At 38.4% G+C, this 24,744-nt stretch overlaps 2 protein-coding genes across 3 annotated transcripts; both read right to left on the bottom strand.

Annotated features, from left to right (window-relative positions):
• Positions 1–16,475: 16,475 nt before the first annotated feature.
• On the bottom strand, positions 16,476–18,121 carry LOC145000584 (putative aldo-keto reductase 2). Its single transcript, XM_078959836.1, has 5 exons — positions 17,797–18,121; positions 17,500–17,706; positions 17,188–17,360; positions 17,008–17,110; positions 16,476–16,918 (listed from the first exon to the last, which is right to left on the bottom strand). Exons 1-5 carry the CDS (start codon positions 18,007–18,009, stop codon positions 16,580–16,582), a joined length of 1,035 nt encoding a protein of 344 aa, XP_078815962.1. The 5' UTR covers positions 18,010–18,121; the 3' UTR covers positions 16,476–16,579.
• A 720-nt stretch (positions 18,122–18,841) lies between these two features.
• LOC145000438 (auxin-induced protein PCNT115-like) lies at positions 18,842–21,017 on the bottom strand. 2 transcript variants are annotated; one of them, XM_078959667.1, is made up of 6 exons: positions 20,777–21,017; positions 20,464–20,689; positions 20,084–20,290; positions 19,720–19,892; positions 19,512–19,614; positions 18,842–19,427 (listed from the first exon to the last, which is right to left on the bottom strand). In XM_078959667.1, exons 2-6 carry the CDS (start codon positions 20,674–20,676, stop codon positions 19,095–19,097), a joined length of 1,029 nt encoding a protein of 342 aa, XP_078815793.1. In that variant the 5' UTR covers positions 20,677–20,689; positions 20,777–21,017; the 3' UTR covers positions 18,842–19,094. The 2 variants fall into 2 exon arrangements, with proteins under 2 accessions (XP_078815793.1, XP_078815794.1); XM_078959668.1 differs by having other exon boundaries at positions 20,464–20,686.
• Positions 21,018–24,744: the final 3,727 nt, after the last annotated feature.

The following is a 24,744-nucleotide window of genomic DNA, read 5'->3' as shown; positions in this document are numbered from 1 at the left end:
TGTCTACACAGCTTCAGGAGCTGTTAGACAAGGGTTTCATTCGGCCGAGCAGTTCGCCTTGGGGAGCACCGATCTTATTTGTGAGGAAGAAGGATGGGTCGCATCGTATGTGCATTGATTATCGGGAGTTGAACAAAGTAACGGTGAAGAACCGTTACCCACTTCCGAGGATAGATGACTTGTTTGATCAACTGCAGGGAGCATCTTGGTTCTCCAAGATCGATCTACGCTCCGGTTATCATCAGATGAGGGTTAGAGATGAGGATGTACAGAAGACTGCTTTCAGGACCCGGTATGGTCATTATGAGTTCGTGGTGATGCCATTTGGGCTCACCAATGCCCCAGCCGCGTTCATGGATCTCATGAACCGCGTGTGCAGACCGATGCTGGATCGGTCGGTGATAGTATTCATAGATGACATCTTGGTATATTCCAAGACACAGGGGCAGCACGAGGAGCACCTGCGGGAAGTGTTGGAGATTTTGAGGAGGGAGAGACTTTTCGCAAAGTTCTCCAAGTGTGAGTTCTGGTTGCGCGAGGTGCAGTTTCTTGGTCATCTCGTCAACCAGAAGGGTATTTTGGTAGATCCGGCCAAGATTGAGGCCGTGATGTAGTGGGAGGTCCCAAGGTCTCCATCTGAGATTCGGAGCTTCCTAGGGCTGGCAGGGTATTACCGGAGATTTATTCAGGACTTCTCCAAGATAGCAGTGCCGCTCACCCGACTAACCAAGAAGTCGGTGGTTTTTCGTTGGGGGCCTGAGCAGCAGGCGGCGTTCGAGACTCTCAGACAGAGATTGTGCGAGGCTCCGATCCTTACCTTGCCAGAGGGAGTAGAGGACTTCGTAGTCTATTGTGATGCTTCGATCACAGGTATGGGAGCAGTATTGATGCAGCGAGGCCATGTGGTAGCTTATGCCTCGAGACAGTTGAAGCCTCACGAGGCTAATTATCCTACCCACGACTTGGAGCTGGGGGCAGTTGTATTTGCCCTCAAGATTTGGAGACATTACCTTTATGGGGTCCGCTGTACTATATACACGGATCACAAGAGTTTGCGATATCTTATGGATCAGCCGAGTTTGAACATGAGGCAGAGGAGATGGTTGGACGTGCTGAAGGACTATGACTGTGAGATCCTTTATCATCCAGGGAAGGCCAATGTGGTGGCCGACGCCCTGAGCCGCAAGGTGTCGACGGCCCCTATCAGAGATCTGTGTATGAGGATGACAGTGATCACTCCGTTGTTGGAGCGGATCAAGGAGGCTCAGATGGAGGGCCTCAAGGAGGAGAGGCAGAAGTGTGAGAGGATAGTGGGCCGAGTAGCTTCATTTGATTACGACAGTCGGGGTTTGTTGAAGCTTCATGGTAGGGTGTGGGTACCGTACTGGGGTGGGGTACGGCAAGTATTGATGGACGAGGCTCATAAGTCTCGATTTTCTATCCACCTAGGAGCAACGAAGATGTATCGAGATCTTCGACCTGATTATTGGTGGCCCTGCATGAAGCGGGACGTCGCTTGGTATGTTGAGAGATGTTTGACCTGCCGGAAGGTCAAGGCGGAGCACCAGAGACCTCACGGCAAGATGCAGCCGTTAGACATTCCCGTGTGGAAATGGGAGGATATCACCATGGATTTTGTCACCAAACTCCCCAGGACCGCACGTGGAGTGGACTCGATATGGGTAGTAGTGGATCGGTTGACGAAGAGTGCTCATTTTATTCTGATTCAGGAGAGTATATCGGCGGAAAAGTTAGCCGATATCTATGTGCGGGAGATTGTGGCACGTCATGGAGTGCCGGTATCGGTGGGGTCGGACCGAGATGTTCGTTTCACGTCCAGATTCTGGAAGCGGTTCCATGACGAGATGGGTACTCGTCTCCATTTCAGCACCGCTTTCCACCCTCAGACTGACGGGCAGAGCGAGAGGACGATTCAGACTCTTGAGGACATGCTTAGGGCATGTGTTCTAGATTTTGGGGGCAGTTGGGATACGTATCTTCCGTTAGCGGAATTCTCGTATAACAACAGTTATCATGCGAGCATTGATCGACCTCCTTTTGAGATGTTATATGGCAGGAAGTGCAGGACCCCCATTTGATGGGGCGAGGTCGGTCAGCGAGTCATAGGGAGCACAGAAGTGGTGCTCAAGACGACTGAGTTGATCCAGCAGGTCCGTAGTAGGTTGCAGACTGCGCAGAGTCGGCAGAAGAGCTACGCCGACAGGAGGCGTTCGGACTTGGTGTTCCAGGTGGGAGATATGGTTCTTCTGAAAGTCTCACCTTGGAAAGGTGTCATCAGGTTTCGGAAGAGGGGAAAATTGGGCCCCAGATTTATTGGTCCTTTCAGGGTTTTGGCCCGGGTGGGTCGGGTTGCTTATCGATTGGATCTTCCCGAGGAGCTTAGTCAGATACACAACACCTTCCACGTGTCGCAGTTAAGGAAGTGTTTGGTGGATGAGACAGCAGTTATTCCCCTAGAGGACATTCAGGTTGATAGCGGCCTGAATTATATTGAGAGGCCGGTCGCGATTCTGGAACGGAAGATCAAGACCTTGAGGAACAAGGTAATTCAGCTAGTGAAGGTGCAGTGGCAGCACCGGAAGGGGTCTGAATGGACGTGGGAGGCTGAGGAGGAGATGAGAGCGCACTACCCGGAGATATTTGCAGACCCAGCCGAAGCAGACTTCGAGGACGAAGTCTGAGACAAGTGGGGGAGAATTGTAACGACCCGTTCCCGGTATGTTAATTCATTGGTAATTGTTGTAAGTTTTGCATGAGGGACTCGGCGAGTTCATAGCCTGACTCGCCGAGTAGGGTCGCGACTTCGAGCACGCGTGAGCCGGGGACTCGGCGAGTCCATATCCCTAACTCGGCGAGTCCATCCGTCTGGGTGAAACCCTAAATCCCCGGGTTGCCCACTATTTAAGTCACCTTATAGCCCCATTCTCGCCTCCCTCACCCTGAGAGCACTGTGAGAAAGAACCCTAATCCACCCTTGTGTGAGCTAAGTGTTTTGTGCCATTTTGTGAAGGTTTGAAGAAGGAGAAGAAGAAAGGAGCAAGGAGAAGAGGTGTAGTGCAAAGATCCAAGGGCAAATCTGAGTTATTTGAGGTATTTTCAGATTTCCCCTCTTGTTATATGCTTTAAACCTCCATTAGAGCTCTCCTAGGATCTAGTTGATGCTTGTTCCAAGCCTTATGTTTGCATGAATGCCTTAATAAGTCGAGATATCTTTAGATCTGAATGATTGGGTGTTGTAGAGCCTAGATCTACTGTCTTTTTGGAGTTACTTTGCATATTAACCATAGATCTACCCATTTTGTGCATCTTTTAGCCTTATTTCCCTTATTCTTGAGGTTGTACACGTAAAGTTGGAAATTTTACGTGGTAAATCAGCTTATTGGACTCAGATCTATCAATTGTATGTGTTGGATTCAAACAAAATCGAGTAAAAATCAGTTGCATGGCGGCAACTCGACGAGTCGGGAAGAACGACTCGGCGAGTTGGGTCGCGAGTTCCCGATTCCTTCATTTTTATCAGTGTCGAGTGGATCCAGTGAGTTAGAGAGTGGACTCAGCGAGTTGAGGGTAGACTCAGTGATGGAGGGACTCGGCGAGTCCAAGGCAATCTTCTTAAGATCAAGAACAACTCGTCGAGTTTGTTCATACGGCTCGGCGAGTTGGATGAAGATTGTCTGAGTTCTTGGATCAAGTGGGTACTCGTCGAGTCGATGCCACACTTGACGAGTAGCAGCGTGTAGAACTGAGAAGTGAGAGTAGGACTCGGCGAGTTGGGCGGCCCAACTCGGCGAGTCAGCCCAAAAAAAAAAGAGTTGACTTTGACCAAGGGTAAAAGAGTCATTTTACCCCAAGCGTAGTGTTTAGTATTTGATTGAGTGTGTTTATGGACTTGTAGCCGAGGAGATTCAGGAGCAGCAGCCGTTAGCTTCCCGAGCCACACACTCAGCAGCCAGCTTACGAGGTGAGTTTCCTTCCAGTAGGAACGGGTCTAAGGCCACAATGCCGGCCCGTTCAGTTAGCAGTAGTTTCCGGATTTAGGTCCGATGCAGTAGCTAGTACGTTTGATGCCTTCGTGGCTCGAACAGGATTTGTGTGCTATGTTTTATGCGTTAAGTGTTATGTGTTCCGGGCTACGGCCCGATGTAGTATGTCGTATATGTGTTCATGCTAGTTGATGTGTTATGCTATGCCATGTTCAGTCAGTCAGTTCTGGACTTCGGTCCGATGCAGTTAGTTCCGGACTCCGGTCCGATGCAGGGGACAAGGTCCCAGTCAGTTCCGGACCTCGGTCCGATGCAGTTAGGTCCGGACTTCGGTCCGATGCAGGGGACAAGGTCCCAGTCAGTTCCGGACTTCGGTCCGATGCAGTTAGTTCCGGACTTCGGTCCGATGCAGGGGACAAGGTCCCAGTCAGTTCCGGACTTCGGTCCGATGCAGTTTCCGGGCTTCGGCCCGATGCAGTGGGCGAGGCCCAATATGTGTTTATATGTTATTGTATGGTATGTGGTAGTTTGGGGGAGCTCACTAAGCTTCGTGCTTACAGTTTCAGTTTTGGTTTCAGGTACTTCCGCAAGCAAAGGGAAGAGCTCGGGGTGATAGCATCGCACACACCACAGCTTAGCTTTTATCCTGGGAATGGTTTTAGTTGTTTTGGATTTGATATAGTATGATACAGTTTTCCGCACAGTATTTTATTATGATTTGGGATACATCGCGTATGTTTTTATGTTATGATACTCATATTATGGTTTTGATTATATTGAAAAACGAAATTTTTAGGTCGTATTTTTGGGTCGTTTCATGAATTCTGCTTCGCATGAAGAAAGAGCTACACTCCTCTGTTTTTGCTACTCCCAAGTAACCAAATTTTCATTAAGATAAAATGTCATTCCTGATGTGTTGCGTCTGTCATTTACGTCCCTTGCAAAATCACTATGAGTATACCCGGTTACGATGTCTTCTCCATTCCCCCTGGTGTACTTTAATCCATAATCAATGGTTCCTTTGATATACCTCAAAATATGTTTCACTGCTTGTAGATGCTTGACTGTGGGTCTCTCCATGAATCGACTTACAATCCCGACAGCATAAGAAATGTCAGGTTGAGTGTGTGTGAGATATCTCAGACCTCCAATGATGCTTCTATACTCCGTGGGATTTACCGGGTCTCCCTCTTCATCTTTCGTTAGCTCTAACTTGGGTTCCATTGGGTATTTACATGAGTTGCACTCAACCATACCTGCCTTCTCCAGGATATTTTTCGCATAAGTTGTTTGCTTTAGAGTAATACCATCCTTTTGTTGACCCACTTCAATAACCAGGTAGTATAACAATGAGCCAAGGTCACTCATTTCAAACTCCTATTGCATTTGTTCTTTGAAGAGCTTCACTTCATTGCTACAATTTCCTGTAACAATCAGATCATCAACATACACCCCAACCATTAAGATCTTACCATTCCTCTTTCTTGTGTAAACTGCATACTCTTGTGGACATCTTGTAAATCCCAAAATTTTCAGATATTTGTCCAGACGAGAGTTCCAAGCTCTAGGAGCTTGGCGAAGCCCATACAAAGCTTTTGATAGCTTGTATACTTTTCTTGGTTCATTTTGATTCACAAACCCCTCCGGTTGAGTTACATAAACTTCTTCTTCCAAATCTCCGTTTAAAAATGTAGATTTTACATCAAGGTGGTGAACAATCCATCCATTTTTACCTGCAAGGGCAAGCAAAATGCGTACTGTTTCAAGTCGTGCAACTGGTGTGAAGACTTCATCAAAATCTATCTTGGGTTTCTGAACATATCTCTTTGCTACCAACCTCGCCTTGTGCTTCAAAACTTTTCCTTCTGGATCCTTTTTCAGTTTGTAAACCCACTTGAGACCAATGGGTTTTCGACCTGGTGGGAGTTCAACTAGATTCCAAGTTTTATTTTTTCAATGGATTCCAATTCACTTCTCATTGCATTTACCCAATCAACATTTTCACTAGCCATGGAGTATGACAAAGGCTCCTCACTATCATGCATAAATAGAAGTTCGTCACACTCATCATAAATATCATCCAATAACCGATACCGCTTCGGGGCTCCTCCACCTGTCGAGTCTGATTCAATACTTACAGAAGTATCTGAACTGGTTGATAGTGTAGGGGTTTGTGCACTTGTCTGTTGGGTTTGTTCTGGTGCAGGACTTTGCATCCAGATTTCATGTTCCTGGTTGCTCACATCTTCATAGTTGTCTTCTAGAGAGTAGCCTTCAATTGTAAAAGTTGCTCCTGGGGTACCTTTTAACAAAGTTGACTTTTCCCATGACCAAGCTTTATCTTCTTCAAAACATACATCCCTACTAATGCATATTTTGCCTGTGTTTGGATCAAACTGTTGGATTAGTGTCTAAGTCCATAATTATTTTGGTATGTACTTGACCCGATGGTGCATGGTCCTTTTGGGTTGCCTTCACCAAAGCAACTTGATTGGATAAATAAATAGAGAGAGAGGTTATTATGATTTATTAATATGTTATAAGAATAATATATTAAAGGAGAAATCATGTTTGTTTAATTAATATTGGTCAATAATTAATTAGGAATTAATTTTGTGATCAAGTGTAGTTAATTAAACTAGAGGGGCTGATTTATAATTATGTGATAGTTACAAAATAAGGTAAGGATTATCTTATATATAGGGTGAACGAATTTAAGGAGATAATGCCTTAGAATTCGACTATGATATGGATTCAAGGATTATCTTATGGGTTGCTTTGTGGATAAGCAACTAGATAAGGATAATGACTGAAACCCTATCTCTACACCTATATAAAGGCCCTAAGGCTCATGAATTCGTGTATCCCTTCCCAAGAAGTCCTAAGGACGAATTCTAATCTCTCTCCTCTCTCTTTATACCTTCTCCATTTGCTCTTGGTGTTTGTAAGCCATTAGAGGAGTGACACTTGTGACTCTAAGCATTCCAAAGTCAAATCAAGGAGATTTGGGATTGTTATTGCTACATAACAATCAAGGTATGATCTTAAACCTAATTACATATTAATATGATTACTTGAATGCTAGAATTAGGGTTTATAGTCTTGAATTCAAAGCATGTACAATAGAGAAACCTAGATCCAAGCATTAGGGTTTGTATGAGCACATAGGATGTCTAATGACCAAAACCCATCAGTGGTATCAGAGCCTAGGATGGTTTCAATTGTATTGATGCATTGTATATCTAAAAAATTCGATTTTTGATGTTTTAGAGGTTGGACTCGCCGAGTCCATAGCTGAACTCGCCGAGTCCAGGGTGACTCGACGAGTCCAGGCTTAACTCGACGAGTCAACTCGTCAGATAATGCTTATCTCGGGATTTCTTGCTGTTTTTGCATATGGATAGTTACCTTATTATGTTAGATCAATATTAATCCGATTATATGATATATTTGACTATATTTTTGATCTAAATGAAGATATTTATCAATTAATAAGATAATTCTTTCCTTATAAGATAATTGATTAATTATTTTGAGTAAATTGATAAATTGTTTTGCAAGAAATCATTAAATAAATCAAATATGGATAATTATGTGATTAAATGTTAATTTAAAATTATTTGTTATTTGATCCTTGTTGTTATGAAAAGTTTCATATTTTCCCCTTTAGGTTTTATAGTTTAAATTTGAACCCAAAAGTTTTGAAGTTTTGAAATTTAAATAGTTAAAACCCTAATGTTTTGAAAAAGGTTTCAAAATTTGCCCTCAAGTTTTGGAATTTAAAAGTTGATTAAAAGTTAATTAGGAATGTTAAATTCTAAAACCCTAGTAATATTTTGAAAAGTTCAAATACACCCTTATGGTTTTATTAATTACTTAAGGAGTATAATTAAAAGAGATTTAATAAATCCATAAAAGTTTAGGTTTGCAATTTAATTGAATTAAAAGTATAATTGTTAAATTTGACCACCTAGTATTTTAAAAGTGTAAAATACACCCTATACTATATATATAACATTAAAAGTCTAACATTATATATATGTATGAGTAAAAGTCAGTCTTACCGTTAGTAGGCCTCATTCACGAAGCTGGTCTATAAGGGGTGTTTAAGGAAATTGCCTATAAAATGGCGATTGAATGGGTATTTACTCTTACCCACCACACTCTTGACTAGTGGAGGGTCGTTACCCGAACGAGTAGGATAGGACGAAACCTTCCATTATAAGTATAATGAAATACAAAGTAACTAAATGTTTTTTCTAATTCCCAATCTTAGTCACTTAGGAAAAAGTGAATTGATGCAATTCCATGAAATTACACTTTGTGCCCATGCGAAGACGTTAGTGGAGCGTGTGTGGTTTACCGGCACACTAAATGGTTCTAAGCAAAGGTTGCAAAGGGTAACTCAATGTCTGTCATAGTTCGGTGGAGCGTGTGTGGTTTACCGGCACATCGAATAGGTGATTGTAACATGTGAGGGCACCATGCAAGTTTGCATGGTTATTCACACCCGCTTTGTGATCCTCGGCATCCCAGTCACAAACAAGAGGGACATATCGAGATTTAAACATGCCATTGAAATGTTTAATGAATCTCAAAGGATCTAGGAGTTTTCATAGATTTAAAACTTAAATTTCTTTTTCGTTTTTCGTGGTGGAAATTAGTGAATCGTCATTCACTTACCTTCAAATATTCTTCAATTTGGGTTACGGCATCCCTCTCCCGAGTTGTAGAATATTGTGTTGGGTCCTAGCCTTAGTATTTCATTTGGCTGATTTACTAAGGACTCAATCTATTAACTAACTTGAATTCGTTTTTCTCCCGATGTCAAAGTTCGACAACTATGGTCTTCTCACCTACATGCTTATTGCTGCTGAATCAGCAACGGTTTGGCGCAATAGAAAAGCAAAGTTGATTGGTGAATCTGCCTTCAAGACCTCTATGGATATAGACAATGGCAATGAAAGACATGCAATGATCGAAAAGTTTGATCATAAGAGAAAGGCGATGTCTGAAGTAGTTCCATGTGTTGTTCCAAAAGAGTCAATTTGCTTTTATTGCCAAGAGAAGGGGCATTGGAGACGAAGTTGCCCTAATTACCTAAGAGATCTAAGAGATGGGAGAGTCAGCATTTGAATGTTTTGAAGGATCGGTGAAAAGAAAGGAAGCTTGATAAGAGAGCAAGATGAATCTAATCACAAGAGATGGATCTTGATCGCATGGACTTGAAGATTGGATTTTGAGCTTAGATAGTTATGATAGAGTTGTTAGAAATTTTTCATTTTTTACATAGTTTTCAATGGATTTTGCATTGTAAGGACAAATGTTTTTCCGCTGCTTTTATAAATAAAATAAATTTTGACTTATTTATTTGTTTATTTCCTTGCAATGAAATCGTTATGAAAATTGATGTTTGAATATTTCTACAACGAATGGATATGATTCTTAGTTATGTTATTTATGGAAATGTCAAGAATTTACCAAATAGGGAGAGTTTCTCATCGCCCAAGTTTCAATTGGACAGAAACTTGGAATCATGCAACGTGGATGCACGATGAATGAGAAATTTCGTATTTGGAAATTAGACTAATTCATTGACAAAGTGTCAAGTGAAGGACTAAGAGATCGAGTACACAAAGTTGTGTGTTGATCAAGTTCACCATAAGAGTAACAAAGATATTCGTCATGATTTACTAAAGGCTTAGTAAATATGATTACACTTACAAGATTAAGTGTAATTCTGAATTGATTAAAGGGTTTAGATCAATAGTAGAACGAATAAGAAGAATCAAGTAGGCAGAAAGATAAAAGTTTCTCCATTCTAAGAAGAAGGGAGAGTAGCTTTTATGCTTTATAATGGGTCTTAATGATTAAGAACCATATCTCAATTGATCCTCTAAGTGAATCTTAGTACAATTGTATGTCTAAGAAGAGAGATCAAGGATTGAAGAAATGGTTAAATCAAGAAGTCTATCATACTTCGTTTCAATAACAAGTCTCAAAGTTAAGATTGTGACATGTGAGTGAAAAGTATTAAAGGTTTATAACATTCATCAAATGTGGAAAGTTGTGATGTCTTGGATAAGGACCAACTAGGACCAATTTGTGAAGTGTTTTGATAAAAACTACACTAACTCTTGAATATTTGTTTGTCAAGAAATGTTATTGTCAAAAGAATCTTATATGTCAAGGAGTCAGTGGGAGTCTTATTGGTTTGGAAAGGTTTCAAGAACAAATCAAATAAACCTTATTGATCATCACTAGCACACGAGTTGAGGTTTACAACCTATCGTGTTGACATTATTTTGTTTCTGTGTTGTATCCAATTGATTTAATTATGCATGTGAGTTCTATGAGTTCTCATTTTGAATGCATAAAAGGCAAGGCACCTTAATCAATGAAAGGTACATTGATAGGAAAGGGTGAGCTGCTTAACTACTTGGAAGACGTGGTGGGCAGCTGTGCGACCATAAGGCAAGAAATCAAGATTAAAAGAGTTCGGTCCATATGAGTTTGAATTTGTCGTAAACTCTGGTTTTAACAAATTCACATGGATATGAACATATAAACCATTAAAATCTAAGTGTCATAAGATTTCCTCCTTCATGAAAATGATTGTGAGGAAATGCTTTCACTAAGAAAGATTTTAAGAAGATAGTGATTGTAAAGTTGCATTCTCGAATTCAATCATGGTTACGGTATCCCTTTCCATAATTTGAATTGTGAGGTTTGGCAATTAGTTTTAATTGTTAAGACACACATATGAACTATCTAAGGCAAAGGTGTATAAGTTCAAGAAGCCTTGATAAAAGATTATCAAAGCACTAAGTATTAGAAACATGAACTTAAGAAATTCAATAAGTATTGTTTTTCTAAAAGTTAAGCTGTTTTGAATACATGTCGAAGCTAGTGGGAGCATAAGTGTTATGTTTATAATAATCATCATAATAGTGGGAGCATAAATGTTATGAGTGTATGATTATTATGGAAAGTTTTGCAAGTTGGCAATATTAATTATAGAAAACAAGAGTTATACCTTGCAAAGTCGTAAGGGTTGTATAGTTGTTTTGCTATAATTAAGGGAGAGAATATTATGCTTCATTTCAAATCTAAAGGTCTAGGTTGAGAAATGTTAATAAATTTAGTCAAAGGTACATAGTGTGTTCTTAAAATTTCGATTATGATTACGACATTCCTTTTCACAATTCGAATTTTGAGAACATAGCAAATAAAGCATTATGCATCGTGTCCCATACGCTTCGGGTATAGGATCAATTGCAAGTTCTTTAATGTTTGACTATTCTAAAATTTTCCAAATGTCCAGTGCATTTAGAGGGAAAAGGGACTAGAATTGGTTTTGACTAAAATAATTAAACAACTATCAAAGGACGATTCGAAGTTCGACGAGAATTGGTCGTTGTGAGTAGTTGGAAGTATAGTATTGGAAATATGGAAATATTTCCATATTGGATGGACACTATCGACATCATTACGAATAGATAAGATTCTATTAAGAATAAGTTGTCATATGGAACATATGGAAGCGTGTCCATATTGGGAAGTAAATATTGAAAATCTATGTCTAGATTAGAAACTTTTATGCAAAAGGATGTTCAAAGGAATGTACTTTGAGTGAGATACATCATATCTAAGGAATTGTCTTGTAACAATCTACGTTAGAGGAATTTGTAATATCATTGGCAATAGTCTTTGAGACTTTGGTGCAGTGACATTACAAAAGGATCGTTGCATAAAGTGTTAGAATCTAGTATATTCTATAAGTAACAAGAATTTGATATTCTTACACTTAAGAAAATGGATTTGGAGTTGTAAAATGAGAATGATTGGAAATGTGTTCAATTTGTCTATTTCACAAAAGTAAGAACCATAGGTAAACATTGTGTGCATGCTAGGAGCATGGGACAAGTGTAATAATTCAAGTAAGAAGTTGATTACCCGAAACGACAAATAACGAGTAATGGATATGCTGATAAATAAAACGTGTTTTGTTTATACTCAAAGGTTTGAGGTCATCTGGGATTAGTATTATTCTTGTGTTTCACCTTGCATGTTTTGACTTCCAGAATAATTGAGTTTATTAAGAATAATCGAATTATTCGAACGGGCCACAATCGTTCATATGTTGGAAGTAGATATGAATGAAGACTGTCGTGAATTGGTGTGTGGATTGTCTAAAAGAGTATTAGACATAAGCAAATGTTTGCTGCAACGTTCATGAGTGCTTATGAATATGATTTGAGCATTGGATTAAACCCACGCTCACTTGGATTACTATCTCGAGTGATTAGTGAGACGATAACATCTTATATTCTTGAAACCGAGATGTGTGAGTTGTATCTTGCTAATCGGTTGCACATTGATAATATGTAAACGCACTAGTAACTTGGTGTTATAAAACATATTGTTGTGTGTGATTTGGTTAGTAAGTGCAAGCGAGCATTGTATCAAAGTTTATCCGTTCCTTTTATCCAAAGAAGGATAAAAGCGATATCTTTGGGCCCCTCGATGGTTTAGTGATGACATACGTAAATGCTCGGCCGGGCTAGGGCTAATTTGATTTGTTCGGTTAGTCTTTCGTCATAAATCAGAAATCGAGAAGTAGTACAAAGAGAATGATTAAAAATCATATCTCATATGATATCTAGAATGGAGGAATATATGATCCCTTATCTAAGGACACGCGTATCTGATATGATCAGAGTTGACAGCGGCTTTGGAAAGCTACGATTGCAGATCGGGATCTGAAGTCATACGCATAATAGTTGTTAGACTTATCCAAGTGGGAGACTGTTAGATTAGTGTCTAAGTCCATAATTATTTTGGTATGTACTTGACCCGATGGTGCATGGTCCTTTTGGGTTGCCTTCACCAAAGCAACTTGATTGGATAAATAAATAGAGAGAGAGAGAGAGAGTTTATTATGATTTATTAATATGTTATAAGAATAATATATTAAAGGAGAAATCATGTTTGTTTAATTAATATTGGTCAATAATTAATTAGGAATTAATTTTGTGATCAAGTGTAGTTAATTAAACTAGAGGGGCTGATTTATAATTATGTGATAGTTACAAAATAAGGTAAGGATTATCTTATATATAGGGTGAACGAATTTAAGGAGATAATGCCTTAGAATTCGACTATGATAAGGATTCAAGGATTATTTTATGGGTTGCTTTGTGGATAAGCAACTAGATAAGGATAATGACTGAAACCCTATCTCTACACCTATATAAAGGCCCTAAGGCTCATGAATTCGTGTATCCCTTCCCAAGAAGTCCTAAGGACGAATTCTAATCTCTCTCCTCTCTCTTTATACCTTCTCCATTTGCTCTTGGTGTTTGTAAGCCATTAGAGGAGTGACACTTGTGACTCTAAGCATTCCAAAGTCAAATCAAGGAGATTTGGGATTGTTATTGCTACATAACAATCAAGGTATGATCTTAAACCTAATTACATATTAATATGATTACTTGAATGCTAGAATTAGGGTTTATAGTCTTGAATTCAAAGCATGTACAATAGAGAAACCTAGATCCAAGCATTAGGGTTTGTATGAACACATAGGATGTCTTATGACCAAAACCCATCACAAACAATCTATATGCTTTTGTTCCTGTCTCGCATACTAGTTGTACCAAACATTTGCTTCAATCATCAAGTTTCTTAAGATGACTTCGTGTTGCTCTTGCATGAGAAATACATCCAAACACTCTTAAGTGATCTACTTGTGGCTTTCTTCCAGTCCACATCTCATAAGGTGTTGCATCTTTTAAGGCTTTTGTGGTCACCCGATTAAGAACATAAACAGCATGATGTACAACCTTTCCCCATAACATTTCTGGTACATGCATGCTCTTGAGTATACTTCTTGCCATCTCTACAACAATTCGATTTCGTCTCTCCACCACTATGTTTTGCTATGGAGAATATGGTGTCGTGTAGTGTCGGTTTAGACCGGTTTCTTCACAATACACGGTAAATTGTTTTGATAGAAATTCACCACCACGATTTGTTCGAAAGGTCTTTGATTTCTCACCTGTTTTTGTTTCAACAGATATCCAGAACTTCTTGAAAACACTGAAGGATTCATCTTTAGTCTTCATCATATATACCCACATTACTCGAGTAAAATCATCAGCTAACAACATAAAATAGCGGTTACCAGCAGGTATGGGTGGTGAAATAGGACCACAAAGGTCTCCGTGTACTAGCTCAAGCCTATGTTTTGCCTTGAAGCCTGCTTGTGATGGGTATGATTTTCATGTATGCTTTCCCACTAGACATCCCTCACACAAGCGTGTAGGGTTATATATCTTTGGTAGTCCACAAACTATGTTCTTGTCTGACATTTGTTTGAGGGCAGTAAAGTTAACATGACCCATTCGTGCATGCCAAAGCCAAGTTTGTTCACAAGTCTCTCTAAGCAGACATCTAGACCCAACTTCATTCAAAATGATTTTATAAAGAAGATTTGGAGATTGTTTTACCTTCATGAGTAGTCTCCCTTTTACATCATGAACCTATAGAAACGATCCATGTATCAAGATCCGATCACCATTCTCTACTAGTTGACCCAAACTTATGATATTATTACACAAGCTTGGGATATAATACACATCTTGCAGCTTTCGTTGCTCTCCATTCTTGCATTGGAAAATAATAGAACCTTTCCCTTCTATACGTACCTTGGACCCATCTCCAAATTTTACATAACCTTAGAGTTGTTTGGTTAAGATCATAAAACTTATCTTTCTGACCAGTCATGTGGTTACTTGCTCCATTGTCTAGATACCACACATTTGACTGAGTTGTTTCCTCACTTGCTAACTTTAGTTTTGGTGTTACTTTTTCTTCATTCAGGAACACCTCCTCTACTGCTTCATTGTTGTCAAAAGAAGCCAATAATAAGGCCGATTCAGCATGATCTTGGGTCAGATTTGCTTCATGGTTCCTTTCACGTCTTGGGTTTCTACACTTAGAGGCATAATGCCCAACTTCTTGATAGTTATAACATTGGAGTTTGCTCTTGTCGTGACTATTAGATGGCCCACGATTTTCTTCTCGTTGTTGGTCAGCTACACCTCTTCCATGGCCTCTTCCACGACCTCTTCCATGGCCTCTACCACACTTGCTATAGTTGTTCCATCTGCCACGACTTCTTCCACGACCTCGTTGATTGCTTGGACTGCTATGGTAGGATCTGTGAGAGGATTTTGAGTCATCTTCACTTTGCTTCTTGTTTCTTTCAGACCACTCTTGGTGAGTCAATAGAAGCTTCTTTTCTTCAACTTCACTGTGCCCTCGGATTCTCTCCCCGTGAGCTTTCAACCTACCAACAACTTCTTCAACAGTCATCTTATCAAGATCCGCGAATTGCTCAATGGTTGATGCAATCTGCAAAAACTTTGATGGAACTGCCCGTAGTAGCTTCTTCACTACATAAGCTTCCTCAACTTTGTCTCCTAAGGCCCGAATATTGCTTACAATATTGTTTATCTTCATAGCAAACTCATCCACTGTCTGCATCTCCTTCATATTTAGAACTTCAAATTCTGCTTTTAACGTCTTCACCCTTGCTGTCTTTACTCTATCAGCCCCCAAGTACATGATTTTTAGAGTATCCCATGCTTCCATTGCTGTTTGTTTTTCTGCCAAAAAACAACAACATATCTTATGGGATTCCTTGATAGATGGTTGCAAGTGCCATCTTATCTTTTCTAACTTCAACTACATCTTCTGGTTTACTGGGCTCTACAGCTTCCCAAACACCTTGTGCTTGCATGAACACTTTCATTTTAATGGCCCATGCAGCATAATTGTTTCTTGATAGCATAGGATAGTGCAGTGTAATCTGCCCATCCTTCTCGTTCCTTGACGAATCTCCCATGGATGCAGATCGGGGTTGATATTTTGGCATAAACTTGGAGCGCTCTGATACCAAATGTTGGTTTAGTGCCTTCTTTGATCACTTGTTTTAAGCAGAAAAAAAATGAGGAGAAAATGGAAAATTTTCTCTGGTTTCGTGAGTATGTGCAGTGAAGAAAATGGAGAGAGAACAAATTGCCAAAAGTTGTGACTTAGTTGCTGTCACAAGTTTTCATTTATAGATAGACTAATACAAAGAGAACAAAAATTAAATAACATTAAATGGACAGCTGACCTCTAGACTATTATCCACCTACATCACTGAACATACATAAATGGAATTGGTTGACAATGATGATTAAAGCAAAAAGAAATAACTACTGAAAATATGGATAACCTCAAGTGATTGTCATAATTCTTCTTCACTTTTATAAATATTATGGATTAATATAATAGTTCTTCGGCCGGAGAGAATACCCTAGATTTCTCACTTTTTAAAGGTGGTAATGGGGAAGGTATATCTGGACTGGACAATTCAACCCATAACCTCTATATGATGCATGATTTTGTGTAGTAGAAACAAAACAAAAATCTAAATATATCTTTTATTCAATAAAGGTAAAACAAAATGCTAAATGTTTGATTGCCTGACATACATGGGTTGTTAATCGGGTAACGAACCTTGTTTACTTGGCTTTCCAAGATGACAAAGGTGGAGTATTGGCATTGTTCCAATTGGATTTCATTACTGCATCTGGATATCTCTCACCCTTCACACTAGACGCGATTGTTTCCAAGTCATCCATGTCTTGATGTGTCAATTTCACAGATACAGCTCCAATATTTTCCTTAAAGTTCTCAATCTTAGTAGTCCCAGGTATGGGACTTACATCATCCCCCTGCTGTAGAACCCACGCCAATGCTAGTTGTGAAGTCGTGCACCCCTTCTTTTTTGCCATTTTATTCACCCTTTCCAACAAAACCATGTTCTGCTCCAGATTCTCACCCTGAAACTTTGGTATATTCTATACAAGACAATGAACACTGAATCACTGATCATGAATCAATCACAAAATCATATGAGCTATCAAGATGTGATTGTGAGTCTACAAACCCTTCGGAAGTCACCAAGGGCAAGGTTTTCAGCAAGATTTAGACCAGAGGAGAAGAATCCTTTTCCTAGAGGGGAATATGGAACAATCCCAATACCAAGTTCTCTGAAAATTTTCAGAATTTAAAATACGAAAAAGTATCGTTAAACTGAATATGATTGAAAATGGATGAAGAGAGTTGCCTGCAAGTGGGAATAACTTCTTCTTCAACATCTCTTGTCCACAACGACCATTCAAGCTGAACGGCAGTTATTGGATGAACAGCATGTGCCCTTCTAATGGTTTCAGGTGAAGCTTCAGAAAGGCCTATGTATTTTATCTTACCTTCCTCAACTAGCTCCTTCAGTGCTTCCATCTAGTACCATTACAATATTAAAAGAATTAATTTCCGATTTTATATCTTGTTTTCTGATATTTTCATTATCAATCATAAACCGTGGATTTGGTTGACATGTTGCAGGATTTAATTTAAAGAGGAAGGAAGAAGGAGAAACCGTGAGTTCAATAGGAATGGTTGTATCGATCCGATGAACATAATAGAGATCGATGAACTCAACTCCTAGCCGCTTCAAGCTACCGGCGCAAGCTTCCTTAACATAAGTAGGATCGCCGGTCACCGCCAGCCCTTCTGCAAGTGAGATTGACGTGATCCCAAATTTGGTAGCTAACTGTACTTTTTCTCGTCTCCCTCCTTTCAAAGCCTGTCATAATCAACATTTAGAATCGATTCAAGCTGTTATTTCAAAATCATAACCAAGTTCAAACACACACACATGAAATGTAGTTTAGACCTGGCCAATTAGGAGTTCGTTGGTGTGAGGACCGTAGATATCGGAGGTGTCGAGGAATGTGACGCCGGAATCAATGGCGGTGTGTAGGAGTTCGATCATCTCTTGTTGTGATTTGGGGGTTTGGGACATACTCATACATCCTAATCCAATTGCTGATACCTGTAAACCTTGGCATCCGATCTTTCTTGTAGGTATCACAACTGCTTCTCCCATTTTTACTCTGTTTATGTTACCTTCTACACAAACCTATTGAATGTTTGGAAATTATTTAAAAAAGTTGTTCATATGAACTGAAGTGGTTACGCCATATCCAAGAAGTACACTAGTTTTTCTTTGCTTCGACAAAAGGCATCTTTTAGAATGTCTTATTATCTAACGAATTTACATGTTTGTATTTGTTTATGTAATAACATTGAGTGGGTTTTGGATTATTTTAAAATATGTTTGTATTAAAAGCTAATTTTTCAGATTAAAAGTTACAAAAGTTATAAAAAAGATAGAATTTGATAATTTTTAAAAAAGAACTTTTTCTTCTATACAAAAAATTATTTTTAAAAGATCTTGTGTATTAGCCAAATATCTTTTGGCTCTTTTTTTACTTTTTTGGAAAAATTAAAAATCAAAATTGTTTTAAAAAGAATCCCAAACACTCTAAATTTTAAGAAATTTACTAAAATAACCTAATTTCACCATTACTTTGCAAAGATTAGTTAGGGTTGATCCAAAAATAGACAAGAAACACAGGCAGATTCATCAACATATCTACAAAATCGTCCTCTCACCTACGATTTCATTGTATATATAAAAAAACCACTTTGCCCATTTTTCGAGACACGAAAGCGCAAATGGCATATAGCCATTTACGGTTTCATCTTGAGTCGTCTGGGGTTTCCTCTCAATCTATGAATGTACAAGTCGTTGAGGCACATTCTATGCATTAAATACTTGTACCTTCGCACATGGCCATGCCATCTATGGTTTCGTTCTTCATTTTTTTCTAATTTATGTGCAAAGTTCATACACATTACTTCCAAATTCCAACATATATGATAAAAAAAACTATATATATAAGATTACTTACAACATTATTTTGTTGCACGTTTCTTTAACCCATTAGAGAAAGGTGATGTTAATACTTGAACATGTAGACTTACGGATTCTCACATGCTTACGACAAAAAGCATACTCCAGTACAATACAAATACAAAAACAATACAAAAAGGCACGTACTTATAACATTTCTTCATAACCAAAAAAACCCAATTAACAACATTATTAGAGGCAAACTCATCTTCGGCTTATTTGGATTTCCACGAGGACACAGGTGGAGTATCCGAATTTGTATAACTATGCACCAAAAGAAATTCAGGCATTCTAGCACCCTTGAATGATATAGATTCAATCTCAGCCAAATCCTCAGCTGTGAGTTTAACATCAAGAGCTCCAAGGTTTTGGTTTAGATTTTCAATCTTGGTTGTACCAGGGATGGGACCCACATCATCACCTTGGTGTAGGACCCAAGCTAGTGCCAACTGTGACGATGTGCACCCCTTTCTTTGTGCCATTTCATTAATCCGCTCATATATAACCCTATTGTGGTCAAAGTTCTCTCCTTGCATCCTTGGTAGAATCTATAAAAGAATGCAAAAAAGAATAAGTGGAACTAACTACAAAACTAAGAGGATATAAGAAAATCGAATGCTATAAGCACAAACCTTTCTGAAGTCGTTATCTGTGAGATTGTCCACCAACTTTGGACCTGATGCGAAGAACCCACTACCCAAAGGACCCCAAGGAACAATCCCAATTCCCAATTCTCTGGAAAAAAAAAATATATAACAATCATCAACATTAAACCTAGAAATGGCTAGTTATATATCTCCCAATAATACTAATATCAGTAAAAAATACTTCATCGATTACCTGCAAGTAGGAATGACTTCTTCTTCTGCATCTCTAGTCCATAAAGACCACTCCAGCTGTACAGCTGTTATTGGATGAACAGCGTGTGCTCTTCTGATGGTTGCAGGGCCTGCTTCTGATAGACCAATGTATTTTATCTTACCTTCTTCAACAAGTTTCTTGAGTTCTCCCATCTGTGAACACAATTCAACATAATCACTAAAGTTGTAATACAAAATCTTTTGATTCTTAAGGGAGATCCCGCATTGAAATTGGGGAAATTTTCATGGGGTTTTTAACAATTTATGAATAACTAGCTGAATTTGACTAACTAAGAAGGTAGTGTATGCATAGTAACTAGAAAGAAGTGAAATAAGAGACGAACCGTGACTTCGATAGGGACAGTTGTATCGATGCGATGAACATAGTAAAGATCGATGTAATCAACATCAAGCCGCTTCAAACTGGCTTCACAACAAGCCCTAACGTACTCCGGTTCTCCATGGACTTCCGCCTTATCAAAACTTTCTCCGAATTTGACTCCAAATTTCGTAGCCAATTGAACGTCCTCTCTCTTCACTCCCTTCAAAGCCTGTACAAATCACGAATTCACACATACATATCAGTCAAAATTCACATTCAAAGCTGCGAAGCACAATAATAACGAATTAACAACAACCATTAACTCATACACACAAGGCAATCAATTCGTAATCTAATCGCACTGAAGCTATGGAATACAAAAAGGAGTGGTAATCAAATAACCTTGCCGACGAGGATTTCGTTAGTGTGAGGTCCGTAGACGTCGGAGGTGTCGAGATGAGTAACGCCGGAGTTGATGGCGTGGTGGATGACTTTGATCATCTCTTCTTCAGGTTTGGGAAGTCCGTAGCCTTGAGACATGCCCATACATCCTAGTCCAATAGCTGAAACCTCTAGCCCCTGTGATCCGAGCTTAATTCTTCTCACACCTGACATTTTCTTCCTGCTACTTTTTGTTGATTCAAACCTTATAAAGATGTATAATTCTGTGGAATTATAACAAAATCAAGTTGAGGACAGCTGATAGAATACGTACTGCGATGCTAAATTCGTAGATTATGAGAGAGATCCAATATTTCAGATTGTTGATCAATCGGTGTGTGAATGGTTGTGGTTGCGATCATTCAAATAGAAAGCAGAAGGAAGTGTGAATGGAAACGAAGAAAGTGCAGGCAGAATAAAAAATTCTTCCATAGCAACTAGCGTTGACGGACAAACGTTTGTGTTGTGCGACCATGGAAATATAGATGGCAAAAAGCCATTTGAATTGGGGAGATGAAATCAATAAAGAATGAAATTAAAAAGTTCTATACACCGCCGTTGGTGGACACCTGTAAAATAAAATCTTTATTTTTCTATTTGAAACAATATTTAGGATTTTGGTTATCCGGATTGCAAATATCAACCGGATTGTATTTCCCACCCCAAATTTTTGGGTTCCCAGGTTAAAAATTAATTATTTATAACATAATTTTATATATTAAAAATAAAAATATTATAATATTTTAAAAAGTTATGCTAACAAATTAAAAAGATATTATTTTGTTGATTTTTGGAAATTGCTATTGTTTATTATACTTATATAATTAATAAATATTAATATAAATAATATATTAATGGCCCCTGTTGGGGTTCGGGGTGGTACTGTCTAACCCCGTCCCTGCCCCCAAATATAAAACGAGGGTTAATCTTGTCCCCACCTGTGCCCTCGCCCCCAATTTTTTAGACAAATATCTTTCATACGGGATTGAAGCCCCACGGGTCCTAGGTCCCAAGAGACATGAGACTTTTAAACATCCCTAATCCAGAGGCAAAAACAAGCGCATGAATATGATGTGGAGGGTTTACGCTTGAGGGAGTGGTGTGGTCTCCAGCTGCAGTTTCTCCATCGTGGTAAGGGAACACCGCCCCCTTGGTGCGGTTTAGGCCACAGTGTGGCTAACTTTAGCCTTGTTTTTTGTGATTAGGTGTGGTGTTTTTGACTGTTCATCTATTTCTTCAAATGTTATTATTTTAATAACCCTATATATGCATATCTTTTTGTTACAAAACCTCACTCACATTTCTTTATATTTTACCATCTTTTTTCTCAAAATCTCTCAACATATCTTCTTCCAAAAAGCCTATCAACAAAAAATCACCCACTAGAAACACCCCAACCCAACACCTTCGTATGATCAATCGATTTATTCGCCCACATATTATCTCTATGACGGTATGCTTTAGTGTTATCCACAACAAATCTCACAACCACAACGACCAACACCACTTCCACAAACATAACCTCAACTCGACCCAAATTGTAATTTGTTTGGATTTTTGTCTCAACTTGAGTTTTTTCAACAAACACAATCACAACCACGAACATTCATTTCTGATTATGAACCTGAATTCGTTTAAGAAACTCAACGCACTCGAGCACCAAGTAAAAGAAAAAAGAAGGTGACGAGTAAAGGATGGGAACCCCTAGAATTGTTAGTATTGGCACAATCATGGATCAATATTTTAGAAGATCTGATGTCAGGAAAAGAACCAAAACACGACCATTTTTTTATGCGGGTTAGACATAGGTTCCATAATGAACTGTGGAGAATATCGTTCAAAACATCAAGTATTCTCGAAATGGAGGAACATGAACAGGGAAGTCATATTGCTTAATGATTTATATAACAACATGAAACGTCGATAGAAAACGGAGAAAGCTATAATGTGATTTTGCAGAAAGCACTAAAAGTGTACCTAAAAAAATATAAAGGTTTTCAAGTTTCTTGAAGTTTGAAATATTGTGAAAGATAACAAGAAATAACAAAACAACAAAGCATCCGAGGAGCATATCGACAGTGTTTCAAAACGCTAAAGAACATCTAAATCCAACCACATTACATCTAATGCTCGTGTTGGTTTCGACCTCAATGAAGGTGAACCCGTTCGAGTTTCACTACCTTCCCGACCAATGGGAATGGACAAAGCAAAAGGCAAAGGTAAAGGCAAATTATCGGATTCAGATGAGTTGAAAGAAATGAGAGACAATATGAATAGTATAAAATATAGAATGGACAAAATTTTGCAACTTGCTTCCAAAAGACAGCTTCGGAAACAAAAGGAAAGTGGCTTGAAAATACTAACGATGGTCATGTCGAACCTAATCGGGGAGGAGCTAGAAATTACTATGACAATTAAAGCCAACCTTAAAAATGTTATGCTAAGTAGGATTTTTTTTAAATCGATTGGTGTATTTTTTTAAGTTCGTAGCTTTAAGATTTTTAGTTTTTTTCAATTTGTTATGATTTTTTAAATGTGATTTTATGTTGTTTTTCCAAGTAATGCAATGTAATGTTTTTTTTATCTTTAATTAATGAGATATTTTGTTTTTAATTAAAATTAAAGTTTTTATTTATTAAAAAAATATGTGTGACACCACTCCTTTGGTGTAGCAAGAAATGATACTTTTATGGTAAAAGATGATGTGACACCTATGTGGCAGTGTGGCATTACTCCTTTCAGCCTTAATGAACACCTTTTCAAAGTAGAATAGGCTCTCAAACACATTTATCTTGGTGTCAATATAGAAATAAAGATATAAGGGATCGTTGAGTTGGGTTAGATGGTTTCAAAATCCTATGATGGTTGTTGAGTAGTTAGTTTCATTGTTTTGATATTCTAGCCATTGTTCGTAGGTAATAGATTTTTTATTTATCCGAAAACGACTTTTAAAAAAATGGATCATCAGAATCCATAATTTTTTTACAACTTAGGAATGTTTTTAACTTTTCGACATTTTGTTCTTTTTGTAAAAGATTTGTTCGTTTAAAAAAATGGATCATCAGTCATATTCGTTTTATAATAATACTGTAGCTACGAAATACAATAAATAGCGGTAATCAAATTACTTTGCCGACGAGGATTTAGTTAGTGTGAGGTCCGTAGACGTCGAAGGTGTCGAGATGAGTGACGTCGAAGTTGATGGCATGGTGGATGACTTTTATCATCTCTTGTTTAGGTTTGGGAAGTCCGTAGCCTTGAGACATGCCCATACATCCTAGTCGAATAGTTGAAACATCTAGCCCCTATGATCTGAGCTTAATTCTTCTCACACCTGACCTTTTCTTCCTGCTCTTTTTGTTGATTCAAACCTTGTAAAGATGTTTAATTTTGTGGAATCGTAACAAAATCAAGTTAAGGAAAGCTGATTGAATATGTCCTGCAATGCTAAATTTAGAGATTATGAGAGAGAGATCCAATATTTCAGCGAGTCGATCAATTGGTATGTGAATGGTTGTGGTTGCGAACATTCAAATACATAAAGGAGAAGGAAGTGTGAATGGAAACGAAGAATGTGAAGGCAGAATAAAAGAAAAATTCTTCAATAGCAACTGGTGTTGACGGAAAAACGCTTGTGCGACCATCAAAATATTGAAAGCAAAATCAATTTGAATTGTGGAAATGGAAATGAATAAAAATAAAATGAAAAAATAAAGAATAAAAAGTTATACCAAGATACATCCATCCTAATAAATGAAAAAATAAATATATCATTGTCATCTTTTTATGTATTATGTCACAATAGGGTTGAGCATTTGGACCAGACCGGCTTCTGAACCGGACCAGTTTAGAAGAATATTGTGGACCGTGGACCAAACCGGATGAGACTTATCAGGTCCAAGTCCGGGTTTTCCAGTTCTTGACCCGTTTGGATCGGTACAACTTTACATACATACGGTACAACTTGTTAAAACGTCTTTTCGGGTTTGATACGTTACAACTCGTTAAAATGAATACTTTTTGGGTTTGATAGGGTACAACTCGTAAAACTGAATATGTTTCTGTTTCTCGTGCCATTTGGACCGGTCAATCTTTAATTGTTTATACTTTATACCATTTGTTTGAAGGATTGTAACTCATTGAATATAACATTAAAAATAACAAAACTATAGTTTAACCTCATCTACAAACTCTAAATTACACTTTAGAAAAAACTGCATGTCAATTCAACATAAAACAAAT

The sequence above is a fragment of the Lactuca saligna genome, chromosome 6 (genome assembly GCF_052625555.1).
Source record: "Lactuca saligna cultivar CGN05327 chromosome 6, ASM5262555v1, whole genome shotgun sequence".
In the NCBI taxonomy this organism is placed as follows: Eukaryota; Viridiplantae; Streptophyta; class Magnoliopsida; order Asterales; family Asteraceae; genus Lactuca; species Lactuca saligna.
The sequence above is the reverse complement of the archived record's forward strand: the minus strand, read 5'-3'. Positions and strand labels throughout refer to the sequence as shown.

Bases quoted from the DNA above. Each gene is read 5' to 3' on its own strand.
- LOC145000584 (XM_078959836.1), bottom strand. From the start codon at position 18,009: ATGGGAGAAGCAGTTGTGATACCTACAAGAAAGATCGGATGCCAAGGT. The intron at 17,707-17,796 runs GTCTAAACTACA...TGATTATGACAG, and splicing joins ACGAACTCCTAATTGGCCAG to GCTTTGAAAGGAGGGAGACG. The intron at 17,361-17,499 runs GTTTCTCCTTCT...TAATGGTACTAG, and splicing joins CCATTCCTATTGAACTCACG to ATGGAAGCACTGAAGGAGCT.
- LOC145000438 (XM_078959667.1), bottom strand. From the start codon at position 20,676: ATGTCAGGTGTGAGAAGAATTAAGCTCGGATCACAGGGGCTAGAGGTT. The intron at 20,291-20,463 runs GTTATTTGATTA...TGATTTGTACAG, and splicing joins ACGAAATCCTCGTCGGCAAG to GCTTTGAAGGGAGTGAAGAG. The intron at 19,893-20,083 runs GTTCGTCTCTTA...TTGTGTTCACAG, and splicing joins CTGTCCCTATCGAAGTCACG to ATGGGAGAACTCAAGAAACT.